Source organism: Borostomias antarcticus, assembly GCF_949987555.1.
Source record: "Borostomias antarcticus genome assembly, chromosome: 14".
Lineage (NCBI taxonomy): Eukaryota > Metazoa > Chordata > Actinopteri > Stomiiformes > Stomiidae > Borostomias > Borostomias antarcticus.
The window spans coordinates 21,247,415-21,267,414 of NC_140247.1; the positions used below are offsets into that span (position 1 = coordinate 21,247,415).

General features: G+C 47.6%; 1 protein-coding gene across 1 annotated transcript in view; it reads right to left on the reverse strand.

The window, feature by feature from the left end:
* Positions 1–20,000, reverse strand: part of LOC311317549 (teneurin-1-like) — a gene marked incomplete at both ends in the record, with an annotated part of 222,418 nt that overhangs the window by 146,755 nt on the left and 55,663 nt on the right. Inside the window, 1 exon segment of the mRNA XM_084448623.1 lies at positions 11,912–12,150. Coding sequence (XP_084304749.1) covers positions 11,912–12,150 — 239 coding nt within the window.

A 20,000-nucleotide genomic window follows, 5' to 3' on the forward strand; every position in this document is an offset into this window, starting at 1 on the left:
ATGGTAGATGATTGGATTTCTATGGAGGGGAACTGGTGTGTGTGTGTGTGTGTGTGTGTGTGTGTGTGTGTGTGTGTGTGTGTGTGTGTGTGTGTGTGTGTGTGTGTGTGTGTGTGTGTGTGTGTGTGTGAAGCTGATTGTATAGATGCATGGAGAGTATATTGAGTGACTTGTCGATAGCCGTTTGAGTTCTGGTGCCACTCCAGTCTCTGAAAGAGAGCTTCATCATTACTCTCTCTCTCTGTCTCTCACACACACACACGTGCACACACACACACACACACACACACACACACACACACACACACACACACACACACACACACACATTCTCAACCTCAGCTGTAATGAGAGAACTGAGAAAAGGCAGATCACACATGGTTATCAGAACCGTACGGAGAACGTGTTAAGGAACGTTGGGCCTAATTAAACTGTGAGACCAGCTGCGAAGGTGTTTTGAAGCAGCGCTGAGTCGTTCATCAGGAAGTACTGGTATTCGTTCTGTGGGTTTCTGCCATGACATGTTGGTGTTGAACGTAATTGCACATAATCGTTCCCAGTATTCAATTATGCCATTTATCTATCCTCAAGAATCTCCTGCTGTGTACTCCTCTCTCCAACCTCCCTCTCTCCATCACATCTGTGTACTCCTCTCTCCAACCTCCCTCTCTCCATCACATCTGTGTACTCCTCTCTCCAACCTCCCTCTCTCCATCTCATCTGTGTACTCCTCTCTCCAACCTCCCTCTCTCCATCTCATCTGTGTACTCCTCTCTCCAACCTCCCTCTCTCTCCATCTCATCTGTATACTCCTCTCTCCAATCTGCCTCTCTCCATCTCATCTGTGTACTACTCTCTCCAACCTCCCTCTCTCTCCATCTCATCTGTATACTCCTCTCTCCAATCTGCCTCTCTCCATCTCATCTGTGTACTACTCTCTCCAATCTGCCTCTCTGGTCCGTAAGCTCTCTCCTCCTCTCCTCTCCTCTCTTACCCTTAAAACTGCTCCCGACCGCTCTCCTCCGACCCTCATCACTCCTCTCCCAACCCAACTCTCTCTATCTGCTGAACGTTAGAGGGTACTCTCTCCCTCCCTCCCTCCCTCTCTCTCTCTGTCTCTCTCTCCCTCCCTCCTCCTCTCACTCTCTCTCTCCCTCCATTCCTCTCTCCCTCCCTCCCCCTCTCCCTCCATTCCTCTCTCTCTCTCCCTCCCTCTGTCTCAGGCGTGTGTGTCAACTCATAGATCATATATAACAGCCCAACTGACAGCTTAGTACCTGATAAGACAGCTACAAACAAAAGAGATTGACAGTGTAACATTAAAACCACAAACACACCACTGCTCTTCACTGGAATGATGAGAGTGCTCTGAATGGCATCAATACTATTAGCATTGATTATTTCGGAAAGAAAGAAAGAAAGAAAGAAAGAAAGAAAGAAAGAAAGAAAGAAAGAAAGAAAGAAAGAAAGAATGAGAGGTGATGGATTCAGTCAGGGATGGAGGAGAGGTGTAGGTAGAGAGATGGAGGGAGGGATGGAGGGAGGGAGGAGAGGTGTGGGTAGAGGGAGGGATGGAGGGGAGTTGTGGGTAGAGAGATGGAGGAAGGGAAGGAGGAGAGGTGTGGTTGAGGGCGTACATAGATAAAGGGATGGAGGGATGGAGGGATGGAGGAGAGGTGAGGGTGAGGGCATAGCGAGAGAGGTAGGAGAGGCGTGGTTGAGAGAGATGGAGGGAGGGATGGAGGGAGAGATGGAGGAGAGGTGAGGATGAGGGCATAAAGAGATGGAGGGAAGAGCAGTGTGGGTGAGAGAGATGGAGGGAGGGATGGAGGGAGAGATGGAGGAGAGGTGAGGATGAGGGCATAGAGAGATGGAGGGAAGAGCAGTGTGGGTGAGAGAGATGGAGGGAGGGATGGAGGGAGAGATGGAGGAGAGGTGAGGATGAGGGCATAGAGAGATGGAGGGAAGAGCAGTGTGAGTGAGAGAGATGGGAAGGAATGAAAGGAGGAGAGAGAAAGTGTTAAGTCAGAGCTCCTCTGGTAATGAGCATGGGGGATTTCTGTGAGATGTGCCGGTTTTGTGAAGTGCCTGTGTGTGTACGTGTGTGTGTGTGTGTGTGTGTGTGTGTGTAGGTATACATTACTCATAACCACAGGGATTCAATGACCCCACATTCTCACCGAAAACCTTAGAGGTGAACACATTATATCCGTCTCTGTCTCTTTCCTCTTACAACCTCTCTCTCTCCCTCCCTCCCGCTCTCTCTCTCTCTCCCTCTCTCAATCTTTCTCCCTCTCTCTCTCTTTCCCCTCTCTCTCTATCTCTCTGTCTGTCTCTGTCTCTCTCTATCTATCTCTCTCTCTGTTTGAGTGTGAACAGATCAGCATGTGTTAAGCTCTTTTTCTCTGCTTAGTGATTTCAGGTGTGCTAACACTCACAGAATCCTACTGTATCTTCTTCAAAAAGCTGCAGATTGTTACGGCTCCAGGTTGTGTGCACCCACCACGCATCACACACGGCTCGGCGCCCCGCCCCCGGACACCTCTCCAGCGCTCCGTATCTCCGGAGTTCCCTCTGGTCTCCGCTGGTACCACTGGGTGTTCCCGCTCGCCGTCGCCGGCGCAGCCTTCCTCCTCTGTACCTGCCCGACTCGAACTCGCCCGTCGCAGCTGACAGCAATCACCCTGACGGCAGGCTCGGCAGGCCCTCCCCAGCTGACACCAATTACCAACCCCATACATACCTCCGGTTCTCCAGTCATTCTTCGCCAGATCTCTGTTTACCTCACGGTGGAAGTAATTTGTTTGGCTGTGTGCATTTTTGTCTCTGTTGCGGTTTTCTTGTTTTTTCTCTTTACTTCGAAGTTGGTTCCTTATTTTGTTTTCCTCTGCTCCCAGCGCCGGTTACTGGACCCGCCTTGCCAGCCCTTCCTACGGACTGATACTACGGCTCCCCTGACCCTCCTGCTCGGACACGGATACGATTCTGGACACGGGACACTGACCCCGAAGCTCATCGCCTGACCCCTGCCTGTTCCTGACCACTCTTTTGGATTCTCCCTTGTACTGTAATAAACCGCTCGAGAGAGCAGAACTCCCATCCTGCCTCTCATCTGGTCACCAGGGTTACCATCTAACACAATACCTCACAAGACCTCACACAGATTCCAAGGTGTGGAACATCATTTGAAAGCTTACAATTTACACTTTCATAATCTGTAAAAAGAGAAGAAAAAAAGTAATATAATCTTGCCCTATTTAAGGACTAAACTACTGGACTGTATTTTCTTAAGACTGTTCTAATGGTGTTCAATGCATCACTTAAGCATCACAATGCGTGTTTACCATGATAATTAGGGCCTTGATTGATGATTACTCATGTACAACACTTTGTTGCAGCCGTGGTTGTTTTTAAAGTGCTTTTTAAATTGAGTTGAGTTGTGACATCATCAGGCCCTGATGGTGGAACAGGAAAATAGAATGTTGAAAAAACGTGTACCTCCTAAGGTTCCCATGGCTCCTGGAGACACCCTGCCGTCCTTGTGTCCTGCTCCATCCCACTATGTGTCACCAGCTGTCCCTATCAAGTCATCACCCCGCCCCCCCCCATACACACACACACACACACTATATTCTATAGGAGCCTGTCTGCTAAGTGCTTGCTATGCCTTATTATGAGATTAACCCTGTAGCACCCAGCATTGTAAAATTACATGTGTAATTGGATAAATAAAACACATTTTTAGTTTTAACCACATTAACATAGTCCCTGAATCCTATTGTTCATGCTTGCAATGCTATTGGATGGCACATTTATATACAAGTCCTGTCCACAGATCATAAAGTTTCACAATCTCCAAATCCTTGGCGCTGCAACATCACTTAGTTTCATTGGACTGAATTTAACATATTTAAGTAAGTAAAATGCCATACATATTTTTTGGGGTGATTGTTACAATGTCTACAACAAGTACAAGTCTAGGAATTGTGAAATGCATAATCCAAATGTTATTTAGAGCTTGTTATATATTTGTTGTACTTATACACCATTGGGCGAGTGTGGTAGTCAAAATACATAATTGTAGTCTAAATAGTTTTAAGTTGTTTTGAGAGGGATCTTCTACCAATATATTTTAAATTACACTCATTTTCTACACATTGCAGACAACCTTATATTGTTCAGGCCATATTTTTGTAATGTATTACTCTTGTATACTCTGTGTTCTGGGAGCATGATTGTTCTGGAATAGGTGAGAATGTTCAGGGATGTGGGTGTGGCTGTTAGTGGGCCTGCTGCATGCATTCAGAATTAAGATGATGATCAAAGCACAATGGCTTGGCCAGACTTGTGTGACTTGTGAAATGTGGAAACGGGCTACTTAAGTGTCATTCAGCTCATCAGCTCTGGCTCAATGACCAGGGGAGCTATTGGGTGCTGTAGTTCACAGGCTGGCAGTCCTTTCCAGCCACCCCAGCAGCAAGGATAACACGATCTGTTCTAAAAGTGTTTACATTGTTGCTGTTTTTTTCATTTCAGAATTCCACCAGCAAGGAATATAAGGTGTGCAGGATGTGATTGATGCTGTCCAAAATGGAGAGAGTGATGTGGACATAGAAGTAGATGGGAGTGATGAAGAGTCAGATGATGAAGTTTGTGGAGAAGTGGACAAAGAGAACCAACCACCCACCGGCACTGACTGCCCAGCCGATGTGGACATTGAGCCCCAACCAACCAAACATGCCACACCCCGTGACAGATATCGTTGGCAGAAAAAAGATTTTGCCAGCCCCAATATCGATTTTTCTGGCCCACCTGTCACAGGAGATGTAAGTTCCCTCCAGCGTTCAAACAAACGGAACGTCTGTGAACACAAATACCAAGGAAATTGAGAAAGTGCTGGGCATGCACATGACGATGGGCCTACTACAGATGGCTGGCTGCCGAAGGTACTGGGAGACGGATTCCAGGTACCCCCCTGTTGCTGATGTGATGCCACGAAACAGATTCCAGTCCCTGATGACATCCTTGCATTTTGTCGACAACTTGACAGTGACAGTGACTGAAAAGAAAGACAAACTCTGGAAACTCAGACCATGGCTTGATTCATTCAGAGAGAAATGCCTGCAGGTGGTTCCAGAAGAACACAACTCTGTGGACGAGATGATGATTCCTTTCAAGGGGAGATTCAGCAGCATCAAGCAATACATGAGAGGCAAGCCACTCCCATGGGGCTTCAAAGTATAGTTCTGCTAGGCTATAGTAATAAGCCTATTTTATTCAAAATAAATACTATCTCGTTTTTCAAACTTGGAAGATAATAGCCTATTTTACTTTATTTTTTATTTTTTTTTAATCGTTTTTCATTCTACTTTTTGTAATAAATTACTATTCCCACAAAATATGACTAATGTTGACATTATTCATGTTATATACTATTCTGGTGTTGAGTAATAATCAATCAACCCTGCAAATGAGCCCAAACCCTTGATTTTAGGGGTGTTGTAATACAAAAAATGCTACCCACTCCACCCAACGTTGCAACTTTACAACATTTCTCTAAACCCTTACAAAAACATATATTTTTAAAAACACTTTATTATCAGCCCCAAATGGCTCCTACAACAACATCTGAAAGGTTGTAATTATTTTGGAAGGTTTCACTATGTCTGTGTTTTACAGGGTTAAAGGGATAGCTACAGTAACACACAATGGCAACATCTATGTAGCTATGTATCTACTCTACTAATAGTCACGTCTCATGAAGTATTTAGCCCATATTTAGTGCTCTGTAAATGGTCCTAGCCAATAGACTTAAACATTTTCAAGGTGCTTGCGCTGAAAAGATAGTTTGCGGTGAACAAAAATAGACGCTGGACTGAGGGAAATGTGAATTGTATGATTGATTGAATGAATGAATTGAATACCAGAGGCCCTTTTACCCATTTTATTTCTCCATCCATCCATCCATCCATCGTCATCCGCTTATCCGGGGTCGGGTCGCGGAGGCAGCAGTTCCAGCAGGGGGCCCCAGACATCCCTTTCCCTCGTTCTTTCGGTCATGACCCATTCTTCGTGACCATAGGTGAGGGTGGGGACGAAGACAGACGTCAGATTGTGACGAAAAGAGAGCTGAGCCAAAAGGCAAAGCTCTCGATCTACCATTTTATTTCTAACTAGCATTAATTTAGGTTATACTTGAGTACACAATGTATCATCCAGATAACCATCTGATCACAGACGGACTGTCCATTCAAATTTAACCATTCAAAGAAAACGTTCACCACAAAGGGTGCCTCTGTTTGCTGAATTTGAACACAGTTGTGGAGTCTAAAATGCTCTGGTATAAAAAATCCACACAATTTCACAGGAGGCTCTCAAAACCACTTAGAGGAAATTCCCCGGACAGGTTCCTCAGTCACTCCAAAGCCAGCGGATTCAACAAGAGAGCAAAGCTAAGAGGAACTGGACCAATCAATACACATACCACTGAGGCATGGAGTCTATGCTGAGAGGCTGTAAGCCTTGGAGACACACACACACACACACACACACACACTTGCTTGCTTATGGTTGTTTATCGATTCGATGATGACCATCTTCTCTTATTTGTGAGACTGCTGGTGTTTGAACAGTCCGATCCTGGATCCACAGCTTCGGTTGCAGACCGGGCATGTGAAGGAGGTGCTAGGGGGTGAAGGAGGTGCTTTGCTGCACAGTGTTGTGTGCGCTGTTCCTCCATTATACTCCACTCCTTGTGAGGAGTGGGAGCGGCAGAGATCACGGCAGGAAGCAAGGTCCTCCAACGAAGACGGGTTGATCCGACATCTCTTCAGCGTGGTCTTCATTTGGTCTTTAGACCGCTTCTTCTGCCCACCAGCACTGCGTTGGCCTAGGCGTAACTGGCCATAGAGGATTCTGCGCGGGAGCCTGTGGCGAATTCGGATGACATGCCCCAACCACCTGAGTTGATGTTGGGTAAAGATGGACTCCACACTGCCGCTGCCTGCCCTCTCCAGGACCTCTGTGTGTGGCACTCTGTCCGTCCATGTGATGCCGAGGATCCTCTGGAGACATCTGACATGGAAGGTCTCCAGGCTTCTGAGATGGAGGTTATAGATAGTCCATGCCTCACAACCATACAGTAATGTGGTGATGCATACTGCTCGGTAGACCACTTCTTAGACGACCAGGCGATGCTGATGCTTGTTTGAGGCGGTTCTGTATCTCGTCATCCATGGAGCAGGTGTCGGACATAATGCTACCAAGGTATTTGAAAGTGGGCGCAGTGAGCAGCTGTTGCCCTGCTGCTGTGAGGGTTATTGGGTGATGTGGGACGCCTGCACTGATCTGGGATGGATGTTCTGATCTGGGATGTTCTGCAGGGCCTCTGGTGTATGGTAAATGGTAAATGGTAAATGGACTGCACTTATATAGCGCTTTTCCACCTTAGCGGCACTCAAAGCGCTTTACAATGGCCTCTCATTCACCCATTCACACACACATTCACACACCAATGGTGGTAGCTGCCATGCAAGGTGCTAACCTGCTCATTGGGAGCAATTTGGGGTTAGGTGTCTTGCTCACACTTCTGAAGCACCACATGCTACTGTCCACTGGGTGTTTGTCCCTGCTCCGGCTTTTGACTCATTTTAAGAGTTTGTATGTGTGTGTGTGTGTGTGTGTGTATGTCTGTGTGTGCGTGCGTGCGTGTGTGTGCGCGCGTGTGTGTGTGTTGTAGCGGTTTGACGATCCGGGGTGCCAGTCAGGTGCTATTGGGCCTGACAGTTGAATAGCAGCATGATTTGATTTTTTGTTTTTAAGTCAGTCAGCGAGGTGTCAATGTCAAACCCTTCAAAGGATGCATGATCAGGTATTATGTACTTCTCATGAACCCTCTCAACATGAACATAAATATACACACTCCGGAAACACAGCTTGACAGCAAAGATCAGTTTCATATATATATTGAAGAATGTTCTCAGGGCAAACAAACAATAATCAATGATACATTCTTTACCTAGTCACAGACAAAACAAGGCAAAGCAAGGAACTGTAGGCTCCATCAACACTACCCACTCTGGGTAATCGTTCAGTTTACACTCCATTCAATCAACCCAACGTGCAGTTCATTGAACGATATCCAGTCTTCAACCCTGCAGTCGTACGGGTACGTATCCTAACGTCACTCACGAATAAGTTGAAAGTCAGCCGGTCTAGTCAAGGCGTTGCAATCGCCAGTGTAATCCACTGGCAAAATAATCTGAATGTGGGATCAATCCTACACGGAATTGTATCCTAATCCACAAGGCACGACCGACGAATCCACCAGGTAACGATCCGACTGTGTACGATCCGACTGCATACAATAGGGTTTAAGATGGCCGCGAATTAAACAAACAACGCCGGGCCAGACTATACCACTTCCACATTCTTTAAAACTCGCGCTCCCATTTCTCTCTCTCTCTCTACGGCAGGAAACCGTGGGTTTATCAAGCTGGTTGATTGGTGGACTTGGGGGGGGGGGGGGGGTCGGCAGATGATGCGAGGGGAGTGGATGCGATTTTAGCGACAGCGGGCAGATTGCCACAGTGTGTGTGTGTGTTTGTGTGCGTGTGTGTGTGTGATTACGTGAATGCGGGGTGCTTGCTTCACCTGCGTCAGAGGCTTCAGGCTGTTACCATGGAGATCATGATCTTTCATAACTGACATCCAACCTGCATCATCTCTCTACATTACAGGATGGAGATTAGAAACTATATTCCAGCCAGGTCAAAGCCAGCAGACATTCCTGCTGTAACATCCCCCCATCTCACAGAGGTTATGGGCAGCAGGCGGTGCCCAGGGTCAAACAACAAGTAAGGGTAATTATTAATATGCAGCGATTACTAGGGTCTCTCTCCCCCCCCCCCCCCCCCCCCCGCTCCCCCCAACCCTTCTCTCAATCGCACTCTCTGCCTTCTGAATTTTTCTGGCCTTTCTCTGATTTCATTCCTCTCTCTCTCTCTCTCTCTCTCTCTCTCTCTCTCTCTCCCTCTGCTTCATCCCTCCCTCATCTCTGTGGGGAGACCTGCATGGCGCACCTGGGCGTGGCGTCTGATAACAAGGCCAGACATGCCTGAGCAAGGAGGGGTGGAGGTATGGGGGAGGAGGGGGGGGAGGCGGGGTTGGGCACCAAATGAACAAAGCTATTCAAAGCCCAGGCGCTCCAGGGGGGTGGGCTGATTTCATCTGTCCAAAAACCGAAGCCTCCTTTGTTGTCGAACGGATGACTGAAAAGGCTTCATTTGGTGCATAATGTGCTCGTCTGGTCATCGGCTGTGCTGGTCTCCTTCACAATGAGGAGCACATAAACAACGTCGTAATCTCTCCTTAAAGAGTACAATGTGAGGTAAACAATAACAGCTCGCCATTTCAGGAGGGGAGAGGAGAGAAGATAAACACTAATTATAGCGCGTTAGGCTTTTTTGTTGTTGTTCCTGACGGGAGAGAGAAAAAAGAAATGTACCCAAACAAATCCAACCTGCATAATTATAGCAGACAGTAGAAAGCACCTGCATTCATGAAAGGAAGCACATCAGTAAAAGCTGTTTTCCAGGGATGCTAATGACAGTCATTTTAGTTAGCCAATATGTCCACTCATTGGCTGTCCCAGGTCTGATCTGAGCCAATCCTTGATCTTAAAGGCTATGAGTCGCTATGATCAGTGTCCAGGTCTAGATCCTTCTGTAAATCATTTCATTTAAAACAATAGTCGTCATCATCAGTCACTGAAGAGTGGAGGAGAGGAGAGTAGAGGAGGAGAGGGGAGTAGAGATGAGAGGAGAGGAGGGGAGAGGACAGGAGAGAAGAGGAGAGGGGAGTAGAGATGAGAGGAGAGGAGGGGAGAGGACAGGAGAGAAGAGGAGAGGGGAGGAGAGAGGAGAGGAGAGGAGCAGAGAGATGAGATGAGAGGAGGGGAGAGAGGAGAGGAGGGGAGAAGAGAGGAGGGGAGAGGAGGGGAGAGAGGAGAGGAGAGGAGAGGATGGGAGAGGAGAGGAGGGGAGAGGACAGGAGAGAAGAGGAGAGGGGAGGAGAGAGGAGAGGAGAGGAGCAGAGAGATGAGATGAGATGAGGGGAGAGAGGAGGGGAGAAGAGAGCAGGGGAGGGGAGAGGAGGGGAGAGGGGAGGCGAGATGAGAGGAGATGAGGGTAGAGGGGAGAGGAGAGGAGAAGGGAGGAGAGAGGAGAGGAGAGGAGAGGAGCAGAGAGATGAGATGAGAGGAGAGGAGGGGAGAGAGGAGAGGAGGGGAGAAGAGAGCAGGGGAGGGGAGAGGAGGGGAGAGGGGAGGCGAGATGAGAGGAGATGAGGGTAGAGGGGAGAGGAGAGGAGAGGAGAGGAGAGGAGAGGAGAGGAGAGGAGAGGAGAGGAGAGGAGAGGAGAAGAGAGCAGGGGAGAGGAGAGGAGAGGAGAGGAGGGGAGAAGAGAGCAAGGGAGAGGAGAGGAGGGGAGAGGGGAGGCGAGATGAGAGGAGATGAGGGTAGAGGGGAGAGGAGAGGAGAGGAGAGGAGAGGAGAGGAGAGGAGAGGAGAGGAGAGATGAGATGAGAGGAGATGAGGGTAGAGGAGAGGAGGGGAGAGGAGAGGAGAGGAGAGGAGGGGAGAGGAGAGGAGGGGAGAGGGGAGGCGAGATGAGAGGAGATGAGGGTAGAGGGGAGAGGAGAGGAGAGGAGAGGAGAGGAGAGGAGAGGAGAGGAGAGGAGAGGAGAGGAGAGGAGAGGAGAGGAGAGGAGAGGAGAGGAGAGGAGAGGGGAGGCGAGGTGGGAGAGGAGAGTAGCAGAGCGGAGAGGAGAGGAGCGTGACACCAATTAAGAGGTGATGTCATTTCAGGCTCATCACTCACCCTACTCAGAGACAGACTAATTACCAGGGCAGGGACATTAATGGAATAGCATGGTTCACGCTGGGGATTAATCTGTGTGGGTGTGTGTGTGTGTGTGTGCATGGGTATGTGTGTGTGTGTGTGTGTGTGTGCATGGATGTGTGTGTGTGTTTGTGTGTGTGTGTGTGTGTGTGTATGATTAATTGACACCCCCTGCTGGCTTGGCTGTGACCTTGAGCAGCCCCACAGCTGAGAGGCGGCTTGGCCTGATGAGCCGGGGCAGGAGGTGGGCTGCAGGGTGATGTACTATCTGGGCGGTGTGTGAGTGTGTGTGTGTGTGTGTGTGTGTGTGTGTGTGTTTGTGTGTGTGTGTAAACAACAACCCGGACACTAACTTCCAAAAACCTCGGCCTCAGCCAAAGCCAGAACAGCTTTCTATTGACTAACCCGAAACTAGTCTGGGGTAAAACATGGGCTTTCAAATCTGTCTGCATTTGGACATGTTTCATCGTGGGCGTATATTGAGGACTAAATGAAAAACTCATCCAGCCCAGGAAAGAAGAAAACTGTAGCTAGCCAACTCTGTGAAATTAGTAACGAGAAAGAAAGTCCAAGTAGCCTAAATAACAGTTAATGTACCAAATATGTCAACAGCTCGCACAAATGCAGGACTCGTTATGAAAGCAGAAAGCTGCGGTCAGTGACCAATCAGAGGCTAAATCAGCCTCCGCGCACAGCCCACTATCTGAACAGGCAAGTCATCCTTGCGCACATAAAATCAAAGGGTCTTCTCACTTTGCCACGATGGTCCACGAATACCATAGATTTTTTTGCTAAAGTTCTCGCCACAGTGAGAGCTTCTGGGTACTCAGATTAACCCTAACATAACCCGACCCTAACCTAACCTAACCCTACACTAACCCACCCCGAACCTCAACCTAAACCAAATCTTACCTGACCATAACCTGATCCTTACCCCACCCTAACCCTAACCCGACCCTAACCCTACCCCTACCCCTACCCTAAAGCACAACCCAAACTTGAGCCAGCTTACCGATGACGTATGTGAGCAGCAGGGCGAGGGCCAGCGTGAGCAGGAAGGCGGAGACGGCCGTGCACTTCCAGTTACAGCAGCGCTGGGACTTGTTGAAGCTGAACAGAGGCCTGTTCACGCTGCCGCGGGGGAGTGGCCGGGGGGGCGGCGAGCACACCGTCCCCGAGGTCAGAGGGTAACCCTGCCCCGCCCCCGACAGCAGCGCAGACGAACCGGAGCCCTGCTTGAACAGGAAGTGCCTGCGGAAGACAGAGAGGGAGGGAGGGAGGGCGTTACATGACAGTGGGACGACAACTAGATATCAGGGTAAGAGGGTGACAGCAGATATCAGGGTAAGAGGGTGACAACTATATATCAGGGTAAGAGGGTGACAACTATATATCAGGGTAAGAGGGTGACAACTATATATCAGGGTAAGAGGGTGAGAACAGATATCAAGGTACGAGGGTGACAGCAGATATCAAGGTAAGAGGGTAACAACAATTATCAGGGTAAGAGGGTGACAAGAGATATTAGGGTAAGAGGGTGACGGGATATCAGGGTAAGAGGGTGACAGCAGATATCAAAGTAAGAACGTGACAGCAGATATCAAATTAAGAGTGTGACAGCAGATATCAAGGCTAGAGTGTGACAGCAGATATCAAGACTAGAGTGTGACAACAGTGTTTCTGGTTCAGTCCTGGCTTCAAACCTCAACAACATAAACATTGGCGATGGACCAACATGGTTTCGCTACCCCACATTCAGAAACAACCACATTAAAATGCAATAACTTTGAGAAGGTATCTCCCTCTCTCTCTAGTATAGTATACTGTATCTCTATTATAGGCTATTGTTATTGTTACAAGTATATATTTTATTATTCAATCATTCGGATGGATGGATCGGCCTGAAAAGGGCTTCATTCATTCAGTATAGGAAAAATATAGATTGGAGTGAAACCTTGAAATCTTGATTGGTAAGTGGACGCCAGACCTCGCAACCGTAAAGGGAAATGGGTTCTATAACAGAGTGTAGAGTTTTTAGCCAGATTAGGATTGGGATGTCCAGCTTGATGTTCCTTCCCGCCTTGTCTCTCAGGTTGTCCACAGCCTTGTTGAAGTTTCCTGTGGCACTGATGTTTAGGCAGAGGTAGGTATAGTTTTGTGTATGTTCTAGGTTCTAGATTCACTGTCAAGGCCCACGTCTGGGAGAATTTTTGCAGAAGATTAAGGTGCTGTTGCAGCCCATCTTCGGTTGGTGACAGCAGTACCAGTTAGTCTGCAAACAGTAGGCATTTGACTGCTGTGTCTACGGGGGGATTCCAGGTGCTGTAGACTGTTCCAATTGCTTTGCCCATTCGTTGATATACTGTATAGTTGAAGAGGGTCGGACTCAAAATGCATCCCTGACTGAACCCCCCTTTGGGGAATGAGGCCTGTGTTCTTTGCCAATCTTAACAGCACACATGTTGAGTAGATTATGTCATAGGTTTTACCTCCAACACCACTTTCCAATAATTTGTACAGCAGACTCTCATGCCAAAATGAATCAAAGGCTTTTTTGAAATCAACAAAACAGGAGAATAATTTGTTTTTGTTTTTGTTGATTGGGTTGTCAATTAGGGTGCTGAGGGTGAAAACATGGTCTTTTGTACGATAATTAGGTAGAAAGCCAATTTGGGATTTGCTCAGGACACTGTGTCCGTTCTTCAATGTAGGAGCCAGCTCAGCATGATCACAGTCAGAAATGTTCTGCATGAACGTGAAGTGACTCTACATATCAGGCCTTTTCTCCAGTGGGCACTGTAGAGAGGTAAGTCGCGTGAGAGCCTGGTCTCGGTTGTGAGGGAGTTCCTGACGTGGTGTTCTGAATGGCAGTGGTGACACCCAGCTGTTGCAATCATCCATGTACAGCTGTTGCAGTCATCCATTTCCTTGTCCATGACCTTTAAGAACAGTCTGTCTTCAATAGAGAGTTAAATCTTGTTGTCATCCCCAGACGTGTTAAATATGGTGCTCTCTAAGTTGCCTTCTTGGATACTGCAGGCACCTGGCACTGGGACAGCCTGGTGTGCTGGCTTTGGAACATATTGCTTCTTCATCTGGATCCTGTTCAGACATGGGCTGAAGTATGAAGGGCGTTGTTTCTCAAGCACCATGGTGCGGTAGCTTTGTATGTCTGAAGGTTTGTGGGCTGCCTCTAGGCAGACTGCTCCTATGATGACCCAAAGGCGCAGGTCCTGGATGTAGAGCCGTGGTGTGGCTGTTACTCTCACACTCCTTGCACTTGATAGCCGCAGTGCAGTTCTTGGCTAGGTGAGCAGTTGTGGAACAACATCTGAAGCATTCACCGTTGTCTCTGAGGAAGGCGCCTTGTGCTCTTCGAGGGGCTTGCTTCTGAATCTTCTGCAGCGGCTTCGTATGGAGAGGGCATAGCTTTTTGATGTCAGCTGCTGTGTGGCCTGAACCATCTTGCACATCTTTCTCTTGAGAGGCATCTGTCTTATATGCTGAGACCATGCTCTTATTGTTTCTTGAATGGCACTCTGACTTCATCCGGGCTGTTATTCATCGATAGCCTGAAGCTTGGGTCATTGCGAGCTCGTGCCTCTTTGCTGATGAAATCGCAGAAGAATGTGAATGGGCCAAACATTACTTGGTGCTCGGCTTTGTATCTGGAACCCTGCGAGATTAATTTCTCTTGGATGCTGTAAGGCAACTTGTGCACAATGAGAAAAATGCCATGCGCAGTGTCCAGCTAGCTCAAACAAGGCAACTAACCTTCAAACAATGCTGATTCCAACTCTTGGATAAGGTCACTGAGCTCTCTCAGCTTCGCAGGATCTTTATTGCTGATCTTTGGGAAGTCCTCCAGCTAGTCGAAGAGAGACTATTCAATGAACTCTGGAGACCCAAAGCACTCTTCTAAGCGTTCACAAGCTTTGCTTAGGCCTTGAGATAGATGACCTACATGTACAGCTCTTATTCATTTCACATTCATTCATTTCATATTCATTTTGCAGATTCACTCCCTAACCACATAATCACGAGGTCCATCTCTTCATTAGCACTGAGTAGTGGTCCATCGATGGCGTTCTTAAAGGACGACTTCCAAGCCCAGTAATTTTCTGGGAAATCATCAAACTTGGTGAGACTGGAGATTACGAGGTCTCTGCATGCAAGGTACCTAGCCGCATCACTGACATCGGTTGTGTCACTGCTTACCATAAATTTGTATGGTGAGCGCTGGGACCTGCTGGGTGTGGACTGCGCTGGTGATTGCTGGCTAGGTATTGTCTTTGGCCTAATAGGTTGCAGTGGTGGAGAGCTGTCTTCATGCTGAACCGCGGAGGAGTGCTGCCCCTTGTACAAAACAGTCAGATGCTTTCTGGGTGGTGTGGACGGTCTCAGTACATGAACTATCGGATCTAGGTGGGCTATTAGGCCGCTGGTAGCTGTGACTGATGTTCTACATACTGCCGTGTGCACGAGTTACAGTATCTGTGCCATTGTCTTCTTCCTCTGCTGCTGCCATCTTTGCATAGTCAGCACGTGCACAAGCCTCTTCCACTTTGACACGTGCATCGACAGCTGCCCTACTGGTTGCTGAACTATTTGACCTTCTAGGTCCTCTACCTCTATGTGGTAGAGTGACCTTGTCTCAGCATGGCTCAGCTCAAGTTCTTCGCTGGTAATGGCTGTTTCTTCCATCATGTATATTGCTGTATCCCTGCTGTGAGCAAGGATGATGATGTGAAGTGCTTGTGCTGAAGATCTCTCTCCTTGTGTTGATACATCCGCCACGTGGTTGCTTTTTTACGATTCTGTTCCCTTTGCGTGTAAACTGGGCGCAACTTCAACAGATAGCGAACACAGATGATGCATCAATGAATCCTCAGATGCTGGAGTAAAGTTTACCTCTTTAGTTGTTGTCTTCAGAAACAGTTGTCATTTACGTTTTGTAAAACTGGAAATAAACATAAAAGTATGATTAATGCTCAAATCATACTGTTACATTTATATTAATGTATAAATTCGCAAATACATGCAATGCAATAAACTGTCCACTAGGAGCCTCCAAAAAAAAGAAATACAAAAGTAAACCATGACACCTACTCTATCTCTACCCCCTCATTCTCTCCCTCCTCTATCTCTCCCTCCTCTTATCTCTCCCTCCTCTCTCTCTCCATTTCTCCCTCTATCTCTACCCCCCTCTCTCTCCCCCTCTTCTATCTCTCCCTCCTCTTATCTCTCCCTCCTCTATCTCTACCCCCTCTATCTCTCCCTCCTCTCTCTCTATATATCTCTACCCTCTCTATCCCTCCCTCCTCTAATTCTACATCCTCTATCTCTCCCTCCTCTATATCTCCCTCCTCTATATCTCTCTCCTCTCTCTCTCCTCTATCTCTCTCCTCTATCTCTCCCTCCGCTATCTCTCTCTCCTCTATCTCTCCCTCCGCTATCTCTCTCCTCTATCTCTCTCCTCTATCTCTCCCTCCTCTATCTCCCTCTCCTCTATCTCTCCCTCCTCTAATTCTACATCCTCTATATCTCCATCCTCTATATCTCTCCTCTATCTCTCTCTCCTCTATCTCTTCCTCCTCTATCTCTCTCTCCACTATCTCTCCCTCCTCTAATTCTACATCCTATATCTCTCCCTCCTCTATATCTCTCCTCTATCTCTCTCTCCCTCCTCTATATCTCTCTCCTCTCTCTCTCCTCTATATCTCTCCTCTATCTCTCTCTCCCTCCTCTATATCTCTCTCCTCTCTCTCTCCTCTATCTCTCTCCTCTATCTCTCCCTCCTCTATCTCTCTCCTCTATCTCTCCCTCCTCTAATTCTACATCCTATATCTCTCCTCTCTCTCTCTCCTCTATCTCTCCCTCCTCTATATCTCTCTCTTCTCTCTCTCCTCTATCTCTCTCCTCTATCTCTCCCTCCGCTATCTCTCTCTCCTCTATCTCTCTCCTCTATCTCTCTCCTCTATCTCTCTCCTCTACCTCTCCCTCCTCTATCTCTACTTCCTCTCTTACCCTGATCTTAACAGATATTACCTATGGGCTTTGCCCAGAGAACATACAGTAGAACAGATTTCCCCAGAGAGAGAGAGAAGAGAGGAAGAATTAGACTTCAGTCTCAAGGCTGTGTATCTGTCTGTGTGTGTCTGTGTATATGTGTGTGTGTGTGTGTGTGTGTGCGCGTGTGTGTGCATGTGTGTGTGTGGCCTAGGGGCTCTAGTCCTCAACCCAGAGATGAGAGAAGGGTGGAGGGAAGCCGGGTCATTTATTACCGTCCTAAACATTTGCTCGGAGTCTTAACACCCAGCGAGAGGGCCAGTCAAATATATTGAATATCTATATCTCTTCGCCTGCTTACACCAACTGACCTCTCCCGAAACACCCCTGATAGGCGGTGTGTGTGTGAGGGGGAGGGCAGGATCCATGGACACTTCAAAACAATCTTAATCTTCTATGTCGTAATGTCAATACATTTCAACATGGATTCATCAAACAAGACCTCAGGGAGAGAGCACATTGCTGGAGATCACCCCGGAGGAGACCAGGACATCTCTCGCACGTCCGCCGCCGCCAGAGTTACCGTGATGCATGCTGGGCTATCAAATGATCTGGTTAATCCCGGATCTGGTAATCCCTGATCCCGCGCGTCTGAGATTGAAACGATAGCGAGGCCGGGGAGAAGCTTGGGAGACGCCAGATGTGTGTGTTTGTGTGTGTGAGTGAGTGTGTGTGTGTGTTTGTGTGTGACACCATGAGAAGAGACGGACAGACAAGTCTGATAATTAGCCTTGAAATCTACATGGGTATTTATATCCGGAGCGATGTGATTAATATGAATCGTCTTCTAACATCTAATACCCCCTCTTCCTCTGTTTAAATGGCCGAGGATCTAATTACAGCATCTGGATTCATATCTTATTAAAAGCCTCTCCGCTCTCCTCTGGCACCGTGCCAGTCTCTCTGGCGTCCGCCGGTGCTCCCAGCGCCGAGCCAGCGCCGAGCTCCCCGCATCTGACATGCAAACGCCCGCTCAGCCTCTGTCCCGTCCGCCGCTCATTAACGAGCGTAGTGCCAAGACGAGTACGATGCCAGAATCATCGATTACCCACACTGGCCACATGGTTGCGTTCCCCTTTTTTTGTCGACGGAGCCGTTTGTGGTGGCGCGAAACTGAGAACAGGCAAATGTTGAAGTGAGAGATACTCAGAGCGGGTTGAAACCGGAGTCAGGCTGGAGTCGGTTTCCTCCCAAGCTGTTCCTGGACCCGCCTGTATGGGATTAGGACCCATGTCGTACTGAAGTATCAAGATCAACATGACACTTTATGTGGAAGCGCCCCTACAAATGACGGACAGGCATTATCAATATCGACTCGGTTAGCGTTGGGGTTAGAGTTTCGTGGCTTGTCAAATATTTGTTGAACGTCCAAGATTTAGATGTATGAATGGGGTATCTTTGATCTGAAGTGTTACTGAAAGCAGATCACATAACCTAGGCCTATGCAGTTTCTACACTAGAGCATAAAGTCCATGTAGTTAATATTAATTCTACAGAGTAGAGTCCAGTCTAGTTTATATTACAGTAATTCTACAAAGCAGAGTTTAGTTAGACTGGGGTCGCCATCCTGATACCCTGAGCTCACATTCTGCTCTCCGTGGATCGGTCTGGAGTTTTTCCCATTAACATCGATTTCCAGAGTTTACAATGCAACCGGGCCAATCAGGGACTGCGTGCTCAATGCTGGTCTGCCCCCCGATGGGGACGCTGCGCCTGATTGGGTCCCATAGTTGATGACGTGAAATACAGGTGGTTGGCAAAATAGTAAGCTAACAGAGTTTCCCAAAGCAACGGTCGGTAAGGTTAACATTAGAAGAACAAACAGCAATAAGTACTGTAGTTACTGCAGAAATGTACTCAATAACAACAATTAAACAAAACAAGAGTATGCACTAGCAGAGTTTAAAGACGTTTTCACTGTTCTTCCGACTGGATTTGGCAAACGTTTTGTTACGCTGAAGGCAAGTCCCACCCTGGACCAGTGGCGTTGCGCAATTTTTCAGGGCTCCCCCGCAGGTCGGGCTATGGGGCCCCTCCCACAGAGTGACATGGGATAGACATCGTGGCCACTTAATGCTTTGAAATTTTTTTTTGTTATTATGCAATTTGAAAATGCAAATTGGGATTGCATTTTCATTTTCAACTTCTGTGTGCATTATTTCTATACAAGAGGAACTAGAGATAAAACAGGCTATTAAAATGGAAAAAGTGAAGCTCGGGGTGGAGAGGTAGGCTGATTGTCAGGCATTGGTGCTATCACAATTCAATTAAAATGTAGCCTACTTCTCTTTGTTCCTAGAAATGGGAGGCTAGTCTAATAAATCAAGATTAAAGACTTGACAATTGGATAAAAAATGGTTCTCCGCATCACCCACAGCCTACACGAAACTGCAGGTAGACTAATAAAACGCAAGCCAGTGCATAGCCTACAGTCTACGACTGTAAATGCACAAGGCAAAATATGGCTCAAGCAGCTGTCATTATGCAATTTATCATATGATATCGTGGAAAACCAAAGAGGTTTTTGTCGGTTTGTAAAAAGTCTTCTTAAGAACCTCTCACTGTTCGCGCACTGCAGATTATTGTTTAATTGAGCTTAGGTCTACTGCCGATGCATCTGCAGTAGCACTAGAGTCTACCTTTGCTGCCTACTAGAACAATGATCTTATTTTTGGTAGCTTCGACCTCTCCTGTTCGGCTTTTGCTCTCATTTTGTTTTGCCCAGCACCCCTTGGGTATTTGCGCTTCATTTTTTAGTTTTTACCGGCAACGCAACTTATGTAGGCCACTGAACTTTAGATTAGCAATGCTTCCCGCTTTGTTTTGAACGCTGCTGCACCTGCCAATGAGCATGATCAGCCGATCAGGTGAGCAAATAATTATTAGAATGATACACTTGATGGGGTGCCTTGCAACATATAAGGGAAGGGGGCCCACCCTATGCGTCTTGTTCCCGGAACAAAATCTAGTGGGGCCTCCTAAGCTCCGCGGGGGGTGCGTGGGCCTCCGGTACGCCAGTGCCCTGGACATAA